Genomic DNA, 17,839 nt, shown 5'->3' with positions numbered 1-17,839 from the left:
AATTTGTGACCATTCTAACTTCATAGATTATATTTTGATAATCAACGACTAATTTTAATTTTTTACTGAATCATTGACCAAAATAATAGACGCATATACTAAAATGGTGGTTTACTCTACAAATAAATAAGCAACATTCTGTTTACTATCACATGAAACATCCCATTTTATCTTATACACAGTATGCGCGTAAACAAAATACGTACATAAGTTCTATATTTAATATTTTTCTTTAGAAAGGCAGCGCTTATATACTATTTGTCCAGATCCTTAATATAAGAGTTCAGGTAGCAATTGAAGAACTCTTCACGTGTTTCTCCATATGGAACCTTTGTCAATGCTCATAAAGAATCTTTGAAAACATAAACTCATGATACAAAACTTTATCAGCTGGAAGAGAAACCTCTACAATTCTACAAATAGAAAGATAATCCAAAGAAAATAATGTATTTACTATTTCAATTTTTTTGATAAATGAAACAAAATATATCCATTGTCATGTTTAATGTCTTTAAAATCATGTCCAAAGTGTGACTAACCCCTACTACTTCAGCATAGGTTGATCAAAGGGATCTTTAAAATTAGCCTTCTCACTAAGATCTTGGAATTCATCCACAAGATTTTGAAGTCTAGCAACAAACTCGATTAAAAGCGACGCAAATGTAGCCAAAGACAATGAGCTAGCACTCTCATATACTTTAGATTCCGGCTCATTTACTATTGCATCGGTGCAAAAAGAGAGGTGAGGCCATGATACTAAGCCTTTGTTCATGGATTGTGCAAAACTCGATTCTGCCATCGATTGTTGTATGCTTATATTAAGTTTTGATTCATCCACGGGTTCATTGATTGTGGACAGTTTGTTCTCGTTGTCTTTAACCTCGATGTCGGGTTGTCCATTTTCTTTAGCTTGTTGTCGTCTTACAGCTTCCCAATTCTCTGAATTGACTAAAAGGAAAGAATGACTGTCAATCTTCATCTGCAATAGCTCAGCTGCCTCATGAACTTCTAATAGAATGTCTCTTGTGCTTAGCTTCTCCATTTTTTCCACTTTGCTTCCTAGTTGACGTAATACTTTAGCTCCTTCAGCACCAACCTTCTGAAGTTGTTCAGAGAATACCAACCTTTTTTCTGGAGGTGCCTGTCACATTAACAATATATAACTCTATCTTAGTAAAACGTGAAAAAATAGTTTGCTATATCACATTAACAATATATAAACTAATAACGCATCCCTGTAAGTAAAACATTACTTAAAATTGATAATAGTGATTATAAATAAGGCATCCCTATAAATGACAGTGTTCACTTACGTCTGTCACAAATCACAGAAGAAAAGTTATTCTTACCTGTATTTCTGAAAGTATGCATCCATGCATTGCCATGACCATGAAAGCACAATGTCTCAATGCTCCACTAACTTTGACATAGCTTCTCCAAGGATAATTGAACATCTTGTATGGACCATGAGGTGGCTCCCATAATGCAAAATCTACCTGCAACAAGGGTCAAAATGAGTTAGAGAGTAAATACTAAACACTACTAGAACTAGAAAGCATTTAAGTGGGTTATTGGAAAAGGGAGAAAAGCTCTTGCATTGAAGGCGTGTCTAGTGCTCAACACCGATATTTGTGGTTACTTTCAATCACTTTCATTTTTTAAAAATTATTATTAGTGTCTACGTGTCAATGTCGTGTCTGGTGTCCGTGTCATCAGAAGAGAAAACAAACACAATGAGGAAAACAGAATACCAAAGTTTCCTCTTGGGTTGACGATTGCACTGCTGTTCTATAGCCACGGTACAGAGGGTCATCAGAGGCTTGATAAACAAGAATTTTAGATGGGACCCTCTCATATTCAACACATTGTAGGTATCCATTTACACAACCTAAAAAAAGCACCACAAGAACCAACCTAGCAAGTCAGTAGCTATAGTAAAATCAAAAGAAAAATGGCACAAATTAAAAAACACAAAACAAATCTATGAAAATGAACCAAAACTAACCTTCTAAAGATCCAGCAACTCCATGGAAATTTTTTACCACCAATTTGTGGAGATCCTCTCCAGACCAAATGGGGTAAATGCAAATATTCACAGACAAACTCACACCAGCACCAACACCAATAAGTACCAATCTGTAAAAAGCAGTGGTGAAAAACTGCATTCCATGTCTCCCAGACACCAACACAATACAAAACGTTAACAAGAATACACGAAATCCATATTCATAAGGCTTCATTGCAGGATACAGCTTCACAAAACTTGCACAGAACCCTACAAATCCACCACAACAGTACAATCATATCTATCATACAGAGAAACACAGACAATGTTAGAACGACATCCACAGTTCAAAAGAAAACAGATACAAAAAATGAAGGAAAAAGAAAATAGCACACGAGATTTGTTCATGGAGTTCGGTCAATTGTATCTATGTCTTTTATGGCAGAGCTGCTTTAGTACCTTTTTATTATTAAAGCTTAGTGTTTCATATTACAACTTGTCTTTAAATATTACAATCCAGTTTATAAGATTATCCTTGAACCATACTACACGCTCAAACCCACTTATCATGAAACTATGAGCCATAAACACACACACACCAATCCTCATTTTGCCATTAAACTTTAGAAATACAAAAATCCAACCTGCAATAAAAATAGCTACAACAATAAGAAGCTCCTCAAAAGCTCCACCAACCAAAACGGATAGTCGTGCAATCCCAAGAGCAAGCACTCCAGCTGAAATTGTTCCCAAAGCACGATTGAACCCTTTGTTAAGTGTTGCACCTACTCCCAAAAAAAAGAAACTTTTTCATTAAACAACAACATATTTCAAACAAAAACAAAAACCCACATGAAATTTCCTTGTTTGTCACAATAACTTAATAAACAAGTAAAGTAACAAAAGACAGAAATGAATAGAAGAATTACCTATGCTGAATTCGAAAACAACAACAACAGTGAGAATAGCCCAAATAGAGTACTTGCTGAGTTGTTCTTCCTTAATATATATAAAAAGAGAAACAAGAGCCAAAGATAAACCAGCTTTCATAGCAAAGACCACTTTGCGTCGATCCGAACGACCCATCTCATATAATTTAGCGATGAAGTCTGTTGTAGCATTGCGAATGTTGGAGACGCGATCAGAGAGCGCGTCGAGATTGAAACAGTTTTTGGGGGCGGCATCTTCATCTTCATCGAGGGGATCGTTGAACGCGAAATCAGGGTATTCTTTTTTAGCGAGGAGTCTCTCTTTGGATTTTTCAAGGAAACTGTGTCTGAATGAACCAGTTCTTGTTGAGGGCATTCTGATGGATGGTGAGGGATCAGAGAGCATATTTGGATGAATGAAGAAAGAAAGAAATGAGATAATGAAGGGAATGTTAGAGTTCTCAAGCTTTGGAACACCTTAAGACCCGCCATTGTTCCGCTATTTTCTTTTGAAGTTTTCTTCAAATCTTATATATAATAATAACTCCTTTATTATTTATTAATTACATTATTTGGGGTTCATATCATTTCTAACTGCTCACGTATTTTTACATAATCAATTTTTTACCAAAAACTAAAATATGAAATTATTTAATAGTATACATTATTTAATTGTCTTATACCAATGAGTAATGATAACAACTTGATTGAAAAATGGAAATACAAAAACAAATACTTGTAGAAAATATTGGGAGATGAAACATCTCTTAATGAATTGGATGGAACAAAACAGTGGAGTGATTTGCAATATGCAAACTAAATTGTCCACCTTTTTCAGTAACATCAATGTTTGTCCCATTAGGAGCATTCATCTCAAAATTGGACACCAACTTTGCAACAACCAAACCCAATATTGGCAATGCTAGTATAATACCAGGACAACTCCTTCTTCCAACACCAAATGGCACAAATCTAAAATCAACTTTCCCTCCAGCAACAACAGCATCAATTCCATTTTCCTCTTCCAAAAACCTCTCTGGCCTAAACTCCTCTGGATTTTCCCACCACACTGGATTATTTGCAAGCCACCAAGCATTAACAACTACCTTTGACTCTCTTGGAATTTTGTAACCTCCTAGTTTAGCTTCTTCAAGGTTCATGTGGGGTACTAATAGTGGAATTGGTGTGTGCAATCTTAATGTTTCTTTTATTGTTGCTTCTAAATATGGTAGTTGGTTTAAGTTTGACTCTGTCACTGATTCTCCTTTAAGCACTTTTGATATTTCATCACGAATTTTTGTTTGGACTTTTGGATTATTCACTAATTCTGCTATTGCCCATTCCATGGACCATAGTGTTGTCTCTATTGCTGCAACATTAATGTTTTCTACTATGTACATTACATTTTCTTCACTTATTTCACCCTTTAATTCAGCATCTATTATGTGATCAATTGCACAGTTTATCTCATGCTTCTTCCCATTGGCTGCCATTATTTTTCTGCACGAATTCAATTGTACTATATGTTACATATTACATATAATTTTATTTATGAAAAATTCAATACTCATTAAACTATTGGTATATACTTGAATCTAAAGTAATATGTGTATTGATTAATAACTTACCTCCTCTTCTCAATGAAGTAGTTGTTGAAAAATGCAAGCCTCCTAGTTTGCAAGTCTTTGCACTTGTTGAGGTAGCCTCTCAAAAAAGGCCTAAGCAAAGGTATAAAATCTCCATAATTATATTCAAAACTTTGTGCCAAACGGCTTCTTTCAGAATTAAATCTTGTAGCTTGAATGAACAAAGGATCATCTTGAGACTCAAATTTTGCATCAAACATCATTCTATACATGATATTATACAACATCAATTGAAGACGTTTTCTAATAACTATCCCTTCACTTCTAACAATATCATTAGCCTTAAGATCTTGCACTACCAAATCCATCTCTTGTTCCCACATGTTACTATAATTATGAACAACCTTGTTAGTGAAAAATGGTAATGTCATAATTCTTCGCATTTTTCGCCAATGATCACCGTAGATGGTGAAAACCATGTCTTGTCCATTACCGGTGAAGATATCGAAGACAACGTTACGAGGGCGAGACCCGAATGCTACGCCTTGTGAATGAAGGACATCGGTGGCGAGTTTGGGGTCGGAGACAACGACCAAGTTTTTGGAACCAAGTTTGAGGAGGAAAAGTGGTCCATAAGTTTGTGACATGGTTGCAAGAATACGATGATTGAGATCATTGCCAACTTGGAGCCAATTTCCAAATATAGGAAATGAAAGAGGACTTGGAGGAAGAGGTGAAGAATTTTGTTTGTGTTTGTTTGAATTGAAACTAGTTAAGTATATGTATAATAAGATGATGAGTGAGACACAAGCAATTGAATTTGAGAGAGAGGGTGAAATCAAGAGTTTTGTGGTAATTGGAATAAGTATTATTAATGCAAGAGTGAAAAAGAATGGTTTTTTTGTGACTTGAAGGTGACCCATGTTTTAATTTAATTTGTGAAGAAAAATAATATTGGTTTTGGTATAATATATTGAATAGATGAAGAACTGTGATGGGTTGGGTTGGATTGGATTGGATTAGATTAGGAAATAATTTATGTCTATATATATGTATTGGAGTGAGGAGGTAGGTGATATTGTCCCATGGTTTGTGATGAACCCATGGGCTCTATTAGTATTACAATTTTCAACCAAGGTAGGAAGGATTAATTTGAGGAATGTTGAATATGACATTATATAATATAGTAGGTGAGTAAAAAGTAAATAATTTTTTGAAATCAAAGTGGAGAGAGTTTGGTGAGCCGATAAAATAAAATTACTTGAGAATGAAGTGGATGTTTTTTTTTTCCAATTCAATTTGGTCAAGTCAATCCATCCGTGGGTAATATACAATCATAATGGTAGGTCATGCCATCGAAAATTACCAAAGTCTAGCACTTGCTTGGTTAAAAGGCATAAGAATATTGTACCAAAAAAAACAGGTTAAAAGGCATAAGAATATTGTACCCAAAAAAAAAAACAAGAAGAATCATTTCTAATGGATGTTATAATTTTTTTTTCTTTGTATTTTATCCAATCATATTCGAGATGCGTCACACGTTAAATATGAATATCTTTCATAGTAGATATTCAAATTTAAATTCATTATATTATAAGAGTCTAACTCATTTCACTAAATTCAACCTCTTATTAGTATAAATGTTGTATTTATTACACATAACTAATCAAAAGTATTAAGTAATATTAAATTAAACACAAAAATTATTATTTAAATATTTTATTATTATTATTTGAATATGTATTAAATTAAACCATTATTTATATTTATCTGTAAATGTGACACAAGAACAATTGTAAATAAAATTATTGTATTGATCTGAAATTGGTTTAACATTTTCTTTCATTTTCTTTCCTTTTTTTTTTAAGATCAGTCCATTTTTGTCTATGCTTTTCAACCTATTTATCAAATTTGATCAAATAACTTGTACATTTCTCCTTTCACCCTATATATTCTTTAAAGTCTCTTAAAGTTGTCTTTTTTTATAGATTTTAATCTTCTTCAGATAAAAAATCGTATTTTTCGATTTTAACCATCTCCAAACTAATTAACTCAAATGGAATTTATCAGACAACTCTCTTTAAATTGGTTAAATCGAAAGAGTTAAATTTAGAAACTGAGAAAACAAATCTCAGTAAATCCTAAAACCCAAATCATGCATATATCTCAATATGATGGCTGATTTCACCCTCTATTTTTGCTCACAAATTACAAAGTTATGAAACCTTTTGTATTCTCCTAATTAACCCTTTGTATTCTCCTAGTTAACCTAGTGGGAAAAATTGTTTGGATTTGGGAAGAAAAGGTAGAAAAGAATACAAGGTTATGAAACTTAACTTATTCTGTGATTTACAAGGTAAAATAATCCCATAATCGGTGCAATCCTTTCTCACCAAAGTGAGGAAGTAGATCAAACAAAGTTTTGAGCTTAAGCTTCTAGTTTTATGGTGGCGGGGTGACTTTGAGGACGACATGAAGTGTGGTTTCAACTTAAGGTGGAGCCCTTGTTAGTGGGTGCAACTTTGTGGTGGATTGGTAGTTCGTGTGATGTGAGGGAAGGTGAAGGAGGGGTCACTCTTAAGGAAAAGGAGTGTTTGGATACAGATTATATGGATTTTCTCTTTTGCATATAATTTATTTAGTTTATTTTTAGATGAAACAAGACTAGCCACTAAAACTAATACGATTCAATATGTCATCATGATAGATTATGGTACATTTGGACTTTTGCCACCATTTAGAATAATTCTAACCATGTATCTTTGCTTTCACATTTGTAGTTTTCAAAATTTGAAAAAGACTTTTACATTAAAATTTATTATTCAAGTCACTTATAAATAAAATTAGTTTTACGTAATCATTTCTTTTAAAATCAATTTTTATCGCTACAAAATTAAATATGTCCAAAATATTAAAGCAGACTCAAAATAGATTAAAAAAAATTATAAGAATAAAATACATATTTCAAACACTAAAAAATTATGAAGCCTTAGATAGTTGCAAAACTCAAGTCATATGCTACATACAATCAATCCTTCTTTTTCAATAACCATGTACCCTTCTAGTCCTCACTGAAAATGGCTTCTTCTCCAAATCAATAAAAGGTGCACTCTGCATCTTGGATTCCAATACAACAACTCCTGATTCACCCTCAATAGCAACAGAATCAACCTCAATTTCTGCATCACTTGAATCAGCAATCTCATCGGCAGCTGAATCGGAACTAAAAATGTCCTTTGCTTTCTCCAACTCTTCAACATTCCTACTAAATTCTTCTCCTTCCAATGGAGACATAGCTTTCACAGAATCATGTTCCTCAAACACTTTTCTTGGTTGAGGACTTGAACTATTATGATCATCATCATTATCAGGATCATGTGATTGGAATCTTGAGAGTTCCACAGCTGCTCTAGCAGCAGCAGCAGCATATGCTGCAGATTCAAAAGCTGCTTGTGCTGCATCAGCTACATCCTTATACTTTTTCCTACCCTTTAATGAATCAGAAAATTCATCACCTTTTCCTTCGTTAACCAAAATGTGGACATTCGCTTCTTCCTTTATCTCAGACTTGTGCTGCTTTTGCCTTTCCTCATTTGTTACTTGTTGCTGCATTGATCATAATTCACAACAAACAACCTTCTTAAGAGCTTTTTGTTTAACAAGTGAAATAGACAATAATATTTCATTAATTAACATTGTACCTCATCTAAAGCTTGTTCAAGCTGCAGAGTAATATTGTTCTCAGAAGCAATTTCTTTGAGTACCTTCATTCTGCTTTCTAAGCTCGACATCCTCGTTGAAAGCTTTGTGATTATCTATTAATAAAATACTCAAGACTTGTTAGAAAAACAACAACGGTTTAAAAGAATAAATATACGAAAAAATGAAAACAAAAAAAAACACAATATTTGAATATAGAATAATTTAAACCTCTGTTCCTACTGCAAAGTTGTTGCAGTACTTTTGTATTAAGATTCAAACTTTTAAGTCTAAGATATACAACTTGAATTTAAATATTACAATTGAAAGTATATATATGTTTACCGAAAATTACCCCTGCTGCTATATATGAGTCATAGCCAAAGATTACAAGTATGATTAATTTGATCATATGAAAAAAAATAAAAAATAAAATACCTTAGGATGGACTTTACAGTTATTCCTTAATTCAATAGCACGTGCAGCGAATTCTTTCCCAAACCTAGAAGTAAGAATTGCACGAATCTGTTGAATCTCTGGAAAATCACCACACCTTGATGCAGCAAAGAGTACTCCTGATGCTGCTTCTTGTAGTTCATCAGGACATTCTCTATAACAATTGAAGTAACAACAAAATCATCAATAGAAAACAAAGAAATCACTAGCAATTGATGATGATGATGAAAGTAAAATTGAGAAACCTTTGTTGTGCAATGAGGTGAACCCTTTCAATCAAGAGGTTGCAATATCCTTCAATTTCATCATACACATCTAACATATTCTGCTCCTTGATTACATGCTCAACCTATTATACAAAGTAAGTAACAATTAAATTAATCGTGATTGTGATAATTAAATAATGGATGTAAAATTGATTATTACTCGAAGGAGAGCACGTTGATGATGATCGGGACCGAGTTGGAGAAGTTGAAGGACATCAGAACGGGATTGTCTGAGACGCGCGTTGCGTTGATTCTTGAGAACAGCAAGACGAGAGATGGCGAGATTAACAATTGGTTTGAATTTATCAGTTTTGAAGTTTCTACCGAGCAATGCATCAAGTTTCTTACCCATATCAACGTAACGTAATTGCTACGTTCTGTATAGTGCTCAAATATTAATGAAAACTCAATAGAGCAATGAGCACGTACACTCCCGCGATAAACTGATTATATATAATTAATTAATTATTTGCTTATGAGAGAAGCTAGATGATTGTTATTTATGTTTAGTATACGCGGTTGGATCTACGTGTGAACATTCTAATTCTAATTTTACCGATTGCCACCTTCCTAGAAAGGACTAAGAATTTATTTACACTACACACAACAAGAACGGACACACAACATTCTAATTCTAATGTTAAGCTGCAGTTTCAAAATCAAAATATATATATATATATATATATATATATATATATAATCACAATTCCAAAATAAGTATATAAAAGTAAAGAAAATCAAACACAATATTACTACAGAAAAATTAGACTTATATGTGGAAGACATTGCCCGAAATTTGGAAACAAATTGTTTGCCTTTTGTTTGAAATATATATATTAAATATGTTTTTAATTTCTCTAAATATATCAACTTTTATTTTTAATTCATCTAAAAAATCTATTCAAACTTTGGTCTTTTTAAATTTTCTGCTATTAACTTGAATCTTTCTTTTTTTACAAAAGTTCTCATCCCATGTTCCAAGTAACATTTTTTGGTGATATATCATTAACAAAATATTAAAATATTATTAGTTTAATAATTTAACTATTTAATTTTAAATCTTTATTAATTTAACCATAACTTCAAACTAAAAATTAAATTGTTAAATTAAAGATAAAATAATTAAATTATTAAGTTAATTATATTTTAAAATCTTAACAATGAAGTGTTGTAAAAAAATTAATTAGAACATACGAAACAAACTTTTATACAAAATGGACTAAAATTAATAAATGAAAATTTAAAATAACCAAAATTAAAAGTAAAATTATAATTAATACATTTAGAAATAAAATCATATTTAACTAATATTTTCCTCTAAGTTAGTGTATATGAGGTCCTTGGTGACTCATCATAAAAAATAATGCAATTTTCTTCTCTCGACCACAAATGTAGCATATTTTGGTTTTACATCTTCTATCACTATATGCAAGTTGTGATTTACACTTATATTTTGAAAATGATGAAAATAATATTTTAGTATTTTTAAAAATATTAATTTTATTTTTAAATATTAATCATGAGCATGCTTGAACAAATACATTTTAATTGTAATTATTTATTTTAGTATAAAAACAAGAAATGGAAAAAGTAAAGAGAGTCTAAAATTTATATTAAAATTAATTAATGTTTTTTTATTATAACATAATAATAAATTTTATGAGATTCATTTTTATATATTATTAATTGTAAAAAATTTTACATTAGCGACAAATTACAATCACTCATGAATTTGACTTTAAAAATATTTATAAGTAAAATATTAAAATTTTAAAATAATAAGTAAAATATATTTGTCTTCATATAAAATAATTTTTATCTTAGTTTAGTCTCTACAATAATGCCCCCAACCATCTTTATATGTTAAGAAAAATCAAAGTGTATTTCTTTTTTTATTCATTGGAGATGAGTGTTTTAAAATAATTATTTTCCTAAATATTACCTATGTAAATCATTTACTATATCATTTTGTCAAATAATAAATTATTCTATGTAAAAAAAAAAAAATTGTGTCTGTTTTGTATGTCGTTTTGTTCTGATGTTTATTTGTTTTTTTGTATTGTTAGGATGTTTATTTGTTTCGCATTGACAAATTAGTTTTGATATATTGAATATTTAATCAATGATTTTGAGGTTGTCAATGATATAAATCCATACATATTATGGACACTTTAATTATCAAATTTATAATATTTTATTATTTTACACTATTAATTTAAATATTGTAAATTTATTTGCAAATTTTTTTAAAAAGAAAAATAAACTATCTTCTATATTTAATCATCTATTTATACAACTATACCACATTTTCTAATGGATATTTGTTGGGACAAGAGATATGTCACCCTAAAGTCCCCAATATATAAGAAAAGTTTTTCTTTTTTAAGTTCATTATCAAGACATACACATATGTTAACTTAAATTTCATTTGCGTATGTTTTGAATTTCATCTAAAAACATAAAAATCAAACTAATAATATAATAAATACAAAATTTTAATTGAAATAAACTAAATTGATTTTGATTTAATTTTTGTATGTTTGAGTCTAAATTGAACCAAATCAAATAAATCAAACTTTATAATTTGAGTATAATCTCATTTAATTTAACGATTATCGATATCTAAACAAAATCATTATATTTTATTTCACACTATATCTTTAATGTTATCTTTAAAAAAAATGTATGTAAATGTTTTTTTAATAGTATAAAAAATTTGTGTTTTTTAAAATTTAGTTTTTAAAAGTGTTATTGTAAAAATTTGTTGCATTGAACCGTAAAAAATAAACATATTTTTCAAAAATTTGATTAAATTTAATGATAAAATTTTAAAAGTTCAACTAAATTAAATATTTTTTGTCAATATTTTTTCCAAAATAATGAATTAAATCAATATGTTACACCTATAACTATTTCACTCTTAAATTTATGTAATTTCTCATTCTTAATTCATCATCCTTATTATTGTGTAATTTGTGTTTGTAATTTTTTTACTCTGCAAATTTACAACTTTAAATTTATATATAATAAAATATTATATTTAATTTATTAATTAAAATTTTATATTTCTAAACTCCTAAATATTTTGGTGAAGCTCCACCACCGCTAACACATACCACAGTTCGAGAATCGGCAAGTGCAGTTTATTTGTGTTGATTTAGGTACACGCACTATTGAATGGTATAGTACTTGTCATCTGAGCTTTTTAAATGGTGTCTTATTCACCTATTAGAATTTATTTTTAATTAACTGGTTTAAAATGCTAAATTAATAGTAAAACAAAAATAATATTTAATAATATTAAACTTTTAACCCAAATATCATCCGTATCTTATGTCATTTAAAAAGTCTTAATGGTAAATATCTTATTCAGTTTTAAATATAAATAAAGTCAAAAATAATTTGAGACAAAAATATATTCACCATCTTTTAAATTTAGTTCATTTTTTATTAGGTTATTTAAGTTTTTGTTTTTTGAATTAGATCTTTTAAATAACAATATGTTTGCATCATTAGTTACTTTTCTTATTTTCAATAATAATTGATGCAATTGAAAACATCTAATCATTAAAAACTCCACCAAATATTACAACAATATGTTTCTCATAGTAATTTTTCAAAAAACACTCATCAAACCTTATAAACAGTCTTCATTTTTTAATTTTCTATGCAACCATGTAGATACATGCATAACCTTAAGAACATGGTAATAAATATCTATCTACATAATTAATGTTACTAACTCCTTCCACTTAAAAAATAGTTTGGACAATCAACTTACTACGATGCTTTTATTACATCTTAATATTTTATGATAGTAATTCGAGAAAAAAATTTAAATTTAAATGATTACTTGTGTGATTCAATATAATTGAAAGGTTAATGATACAAACTGAATGTAACTTTCAAGAACTAAATTAGGAAAAAAAAAATTAAAGGACTTAAATGAAAATTGGATAAAATTTAAAGGACTAAAAGTGTATTTTTATTAAAAAGATTTGTCTAAAATGATTAATGTATTTGTCTAAAATGATGTACTCTTAACTTATATTAATAAATGATTAAGAAGACATAATTTTGTTAAGTATTGGGTTAAATTTACGAGATTAACTTTTATGCATGGTCAATGTAAAAAGTTTTACGACATCAATGTATCACAATCAATCCTATGTAATATGACTTTAGAAAAATAATAATAATAAAATTGAATATTTTTAATGATTTGATGTACCTAATTAATTGATATTATAATTTATTTTACATTACTATATATAAATTAAATCATAATTGATTGTATTCGTTAAAATTTGTTACGTAAAATTGTAATTTAAAGCACCCTTAGTCTTTTCTCGGCATGGAACTGGGAAGACTTCACAATAAAATTGTCTAAGACAGTCATCACTATCAACCTAAATTCAATGACTCGACGAAGGAGAAACCAAAAATGAATATTGCATTTCGTCATTTCCTCAAAAGATAAAAACTGCATTTCATCGGTAAATCTTCAATTATGTAAAGAGTAGAAAGCAAAAAGTGTATATAAGGTGATCCACCAAACCAATGGACAATGGCACACTCCTCAATAGAGTGTCTCAACACACAATAGATCTAGGGGAAGTTTGTTTGACTGCTGAAAATTCTACACCCAAGAACAACTTTCCTTGGAAATAACAATGAGAATTTTATTGGGTACTTCATAGATATAGAAATAGAAATTGTATTTAGTTAATACTAATAATAATTTTGAGTTATTTGTAAGACTGTAGTTAACAAAAATTTATTTTCACCGGAACTTTTATGGATTTTTTTTAATATATCCTGTTTTTTTTTTATATCAAAATATCCAATTTCTAATTTAATTTACTTGATTGTATGAAAAATATTTTTCACCTAGTTTGAAGTCATTGGCGACCTCGTACTAAAGTTTTAATTTTTTTTGTGTGGGCTCGTTTTAACTATTATTATATGAATTTAATACATTAAAAATAATTAAATTAACAAATAATAATAATAATAATAAATAATACATTAATAAATAATAATAATTAATTATTATTATTAAAAATGATTAAAATAAATAATATTAAATAATACATTAATAAATAATCATATCAATAATAATAAATTATTATTATTATTATTATTATTATGACTAAAAATGATTATAATTAAAAATAATTATAATTAAAAATAGTAAATTATATTATAAATTAAAAAAAAATACATTACAAACACAATTGAACAATTGTTTATTTAATAAATTAAAACTAATTATAATATTTTGAAAAATAAAATACTAATAAATAATAATAATAATAATAATAATAATAATAATTTACTATTTATCAAATTGTACAATTTGCGATTAATCAATTTGCTATTTATCAAATTTGACAATTTGCAATTAATTAATTTGTTACTAAATTGTACAACTAAATATTTTTTTTCATTAATTTTCTAATTTAATGGTAAAATTAATGATTAATCATAAATTGCTAAAATTAATTTTCTCACTAAATATAATTTGGTAAATTAATTAATTTTCTCATTAATTTACAAATTGATTTAATATCAAAAAAATTAATTTGTGTGATTGACAAATTGAATATGCATTACCTTGTTTGTTTTGCCACATTTATTCAACCACATTATTTTTGATATATATATTTTGCCACATTACCAATGACACGAATCAATATTTTTGATATATTGAGATAAAATCAGTAATATATTGTATACTAATGTATTGTTAATTTATCTCAAAAGATAAAATCTAATTAAATATATTTATCTTCCAAAGATATTTTAAAAATATCTATATATAAAATGATTAAATTAGGTTCATCTTTCACATTTATTACTTTTTACAATCACATGAATCAATTTTTTTGATATTAAATTAATTTGTAAATTAATGAGAAAATTAATCAATTTACTAAATCATATTTAATGAGAAAATTAATTTTAGCAATTTGTGATTTATCATTGATTTAACCATTAAATGAGAAAATTAACCTATTGTACAATTTAGTAAATAACAAATTAATTAATCGCAAATTGTCCAATTTGGTAAATAGCAAATTTGGTAAGTATCAAATTAATTTTAGCAAATTGATTAATAACAAATTGTACAGTTTGGTAAGTAACAAATTGTTATTATTGTTATTTTGTTTTTTAAAATATTATAATTAGTTTTAATTTATTAGATAAACAATTGTTCAATTGTATTTTTAATGTATTTTCTTTGAAATTTATAATATATTTTACTATTTTTAATTTTAATTATTTTTAATTTTAATCATTTTTAATCATCATAATAATAATAATAATAATAATAATAATAATAATAATAATAATTTATTATTATTATTATTGTTGTTGTTTATTAATGTATTATTTATTATTATTATTATTTATTTTAATTATTTTTAATAATAATAATAATTATTATTATTATTATTAATGTATTATTTATTATTATTTATTAATTTAATTATTTTTAATGTATTAAATTCATATAATAATGGTTAGGCTTAATTGCAGTTTTGGTCTCCTATTTTAGTTGAATCGCGAAAGTAGTCCTGTATTTTATTTTTCCACAATTTTGATCCCCAAACAGAATTTAGGTCCATAACTTGATGAAATTTTATTTTTTTGCATTTATTTAAGTCACATCATGCTTCATGATCTCGTGGTTCAACAATTGTATCTAAAGTCTTTTATCATAAATGGTGTAGTACGACTTTAAAAAATGAAATTTCATCAAGTTTTGGACCAAAATTCTGTTTGAGGGGCTAATACTGGGGAGAAATAAAATGGGTGTTAAGACAAAATCTCAAATAAACGTTTTGATGATAATAAAACAAAAGATTAATTAAAGATTATTAATCATGATTCTAAATGTTTTAATGTTTAACATGTGCATTTGAGTGTGTTAAAACAAGATAGGAATCAAAGAAAGCAATCTCAGAAAACGCAGATTGATCTTGAAGCAGTTCTGGAAAACACAGATTGATCTTAAAGCAGTTCTGGAAAACGCAGATTGATCTTAAAGCAGTTCTGGAAAACGCAGATTGATCTTAAAGCAGTTCTGGAAAACGCAGATTGATCTTAAAGCAGTTCTGGAAAACGCAGATTGATCTTAAAGCAGTTCTGGAAAACGCAGATTGATCTTAAAGCAGTTCTGGAAAACGCAGATTGATCTTAAAGCAGTTCTGGAAAACGCAGATTGATCTTGAAGCAGTTCTGGAAAACGCAGATTGATCTTAAAGCAGTTCTGGAAAACGCAGATTGATCTTAAAGCAGTTCTGGAAAACGCAGATTGATCTTAAAGCAGTTCTGGAAAACGCAGATTGATCTTAAAGCAGTTCTGGAAAACGCAGATTGATCTTGAAGCAGTTCTGGAAAACGCAGATTGATCTTGAAGCAGTTCTGGAAAACGCAGATTGATCTTGAAGCAGTTCTGGAAAACGCAGATTGATCTTGAAGCAGTTCTGGAAAACGCAGATTGATCTTGAAGCAGTTCTGGAAAACGCAGATTGATCTTGAAGCAGTTCTGGAAAACGCAGATTGATCTTGAAGCAGTTCTGGAAAACGCAGATTGATCTTGAAGCAGTTCTGGAAAACGCAGATTGATCTTGAAGCAGTTCTGGAAAACGCAGATTGATCTTGAAGCAGTTCTGGAAAACGCAGATTGATCTTGAAGCAGTTCTGGAAAACGCAGATTGATCTTGAAGCAGTTCTGGAAAACGCAGATTGATCTTGAAGCAGTTCTGGAAAACGCAGATTGATCTTGAAGCAGTTCTGGAAAACGCAGATTGATCTTGAAGCAGTTCTGGAAAACGCAGATTGATCTTGAAGCAGTTCTGGAAAACGCAGATTGATCTTGAAGCAGTTCTGGAAAACGCAGATTGATCTTGAAGCAGTTCTGGAAAACGCAGATTGATCTTGAAGCAGTTCTGGAAAACGCAGATTGATCTTGAAGCAGTTCTGGAAAACGCAGATTGATCTTGAAGCAGTTCTGGAAAACGCAGATTGATCTTGAAGCAGTTCTGGAAAACGCAGATTGATCTTGAAGCAGTTCTGGAAAACGCAGATTGATCTTGAAGCAGTTCTGGAAAACGCAGATTGATCTTGAAGCAGTTCTGGAAAACGCAGATTGATCTTGAAGCAGTTCTGGAAAACGCAGATTGATCTTGAAGCAGTTCTGGAAAACGCAGATTGATCTTGAAGCAGTTCTGGAAAACGCAGATTGATCTTGAAGCAGTTCTGGAAAACGCAGATTGATCTTGAAGCAGTTCTGGAAAACGCAGATTGATCTTGAAGCAGTTCTGGAAAACGCAGATTGATCTTGAAGCAGTTCTGGAAAACGCAGATTGATCTTGAAGCAGTTCTGGAAAACGCAGATTGATCTTGAAGCAGTTCTGGAAAACGCAGATTGATCTTGAAGCAGTTCTGGAAAACGCAGATTGATCTTGAAGCAGTTCTGGAAAACGCAGATTGATCTTGAAGCAGTTCTGGAAAACGCAGATTGATCTTGAAGCAGTTCTGGAAAACGCAGATTGATCTTGAAGCAGTTCTGGAAAACGCAGATTGATCTTGAAGCAGTTCTGGAAAACGCAGATTGATCTTGAAGCAGTTCTGGAAAACGCAGATTGATCTTGAAGCAGTTCTGGAAAACGCAGATTGATCTTGAAGCAGTTCTGGAAAACGCAGATTGATCTTGAAGCAGTTCTGGAAAACGCAGATTGATCTTGAAGCAGTTCTGGAAAACGCAGATTGATCTTGAAGCAGTTCTGGAAAACGCAGATTGATCTTGAAGCAGTTCTGGAAAACGCAGATTGATCTTGAAGCAGTTCTGGAAAACGCAGATTGATCTTGAAGCAGTTCTGGAAAACG

The 17,839-nt window shown here is 29.4% G+C and overlaps 3 protein-coding genes across 3 annotated transcripts; all 3 read right to left on the bottom strand.

Annotated features, from left to right (window-relative positions):
• Positions 1 to 430: 430 nt before the first annotated feature.
• LOC101503847 (aluminum-activated malate transporter 4) lies at positions 431 to 3,589 on the bottom strand. The gene is made up of 6 exons (XM_004497051.4): positions 2,935 to 3,589; positions 2,650 to 2,790; positions 2,006 to 2,275; positions 1,752 to 1,888; positions 1,350 to 1,496; positions 431 to 1,141 (listed from the first exon to the last, which is right to left on the bottom strand). The coding sequence occupies exons 1-6, from the start codon at positions 3,338 to 3,340 to the stop codon at positions 545 to 547; spliced, it is 1,698 nt and encodes a 565-aa protein (XP_004497108.1). The 5' UTR covers positions 3,341 to 3,589; the 3' UTR covers positions 431 to 544.
• Positions 3,590 to 3,620: 31 nt separating this feature from the next.
• Positions 3,621 to 5,552, bottom strand: LOC101503511 (cytochrome P450 CYP73A100-like). The gene is made up of 2 exons (XM_004497050.4): positions 4,563 to 5,552; positions 3,621 to 4,434 (listed from the first exon to the last, which is right to left on the bottom strand). The coding sequence occupies exons 1-2, from the start codon at positions 5,441 to 5,443 to the stop codon at positions 3,702 to 3,704; spliced, it is 1,614 nt and encodes a 537-aa protein (XP_004497107.1). The 5' UTR covers positions 5,444 to 5,552; the 3' UTR covers positions 3,621 to 3,701.
• A 1,879-nt stretch (positions 5,553 to 7,431) lies between these two features.
• Positions 7,432 to 9,407, bottom strand: LOC101503192 (uncharacterized). The gene is made up of 5 exons (XM_004497049.4): positions 9,102 to 9,407; positions 8,921 to 9,024; positions 8,658 to 8,829; positions 8,222 to 8,335; positions 7,432 to 8,126 (listed from the first exon to the last, which is right to left on the bottom strand). Exons 1-5 carry the CDS (start codon positions 9,291 to 9,293, stop codon positions 7,563 to 7,565), a joined length of 1,146 nt encoding a protein of 381 aa, XP_004497106.1. The 5' UTR covers positions 9,294 to 9,407; the 3' UTR covers positions 7,432 to 7,562.
• Between the last annotated feature and the right edge of the window lie 8,432 nt (positions 9,408 to 17,839).

The sequence above is a fragment of the Cicer arietinum genome, chromosome 4, assembly GCF_000331145.2.
Source record: "Cicer arietinum cultivar CDC Frontier isolate Library 1 chromosome 4, Cicar.CDCFrontier_v2.0, whole genome shotgun sequence".
NCBI lineage: Eukaryota > Viridiplantae > Streptophyta > Magnoliopsida > Fabales > Fabaceae > Cicer > Cicer arietinum.
The sequence above is the reverse complement of the archived record's forward strand: the minus strand, read 5'-3'. Positions and strand labels throughout refer to the sequence as shown.

Bases quoted from the DNA above. Each gene is read 5' to 3' on its own strand.
- LOC101503847 (XM_004497051.4), bottom strand. From the start codon at position 3,340: ATGCTCTCTGATCCCTCACCATCCATCAGAATGCCCTCAACAAGAACT. The intron at 2,276-2,649 runs GTTGGATTTTTG...GTGGATTTGTAG, and splicing joins TGTAGCTATTTTTATTGCAG to GGTTCTGTGCAAGTTTTGTG. The intron at 1,889-2,005 runs GTTAGTTTTGGT...TGCTTTTTTTAG, and splicing joins AGTTGCTGGATCTTTAGAAG to GTTGTGTAAATGGATACCTA.
- LOC101503511 (XM_004497050.4), bottom strand. From the start codon at position 5,443: ATGGGTCACCTTCAAGTCACAAAAAAACCATTCTTTTTCACTCTTGCA. The intron at 4,435-4,562 runs GTAAGTTATTAA...GAATTCGTGCAG, and splicing joins TACTTCATTGAGAAGAGGAG to AAAAATAATGGCAGCCAATG.
- LOC101503192 (XM_004497049.4), bottom strand. From the start codon at position 9,293: ATGGGTAAGAAACTTGATGCATTGCTCGGTAGAAACTTCAAAACTGAT. The intron at 9,025-9,101 runs GTAATAATCAAT...TTTGTATAATAG, and splicing joins ATCAACGTGCTCTCCTTCGA to GTTGAGCATGTAATCAAGGA. The intron at 8,336-8,657 runs GTATTTTATTTT...TTTTATTAATAG, and splicing joins ACTGTAAAGTCCATCCTAAG to ATAATCACAAAGCTTTCAAC.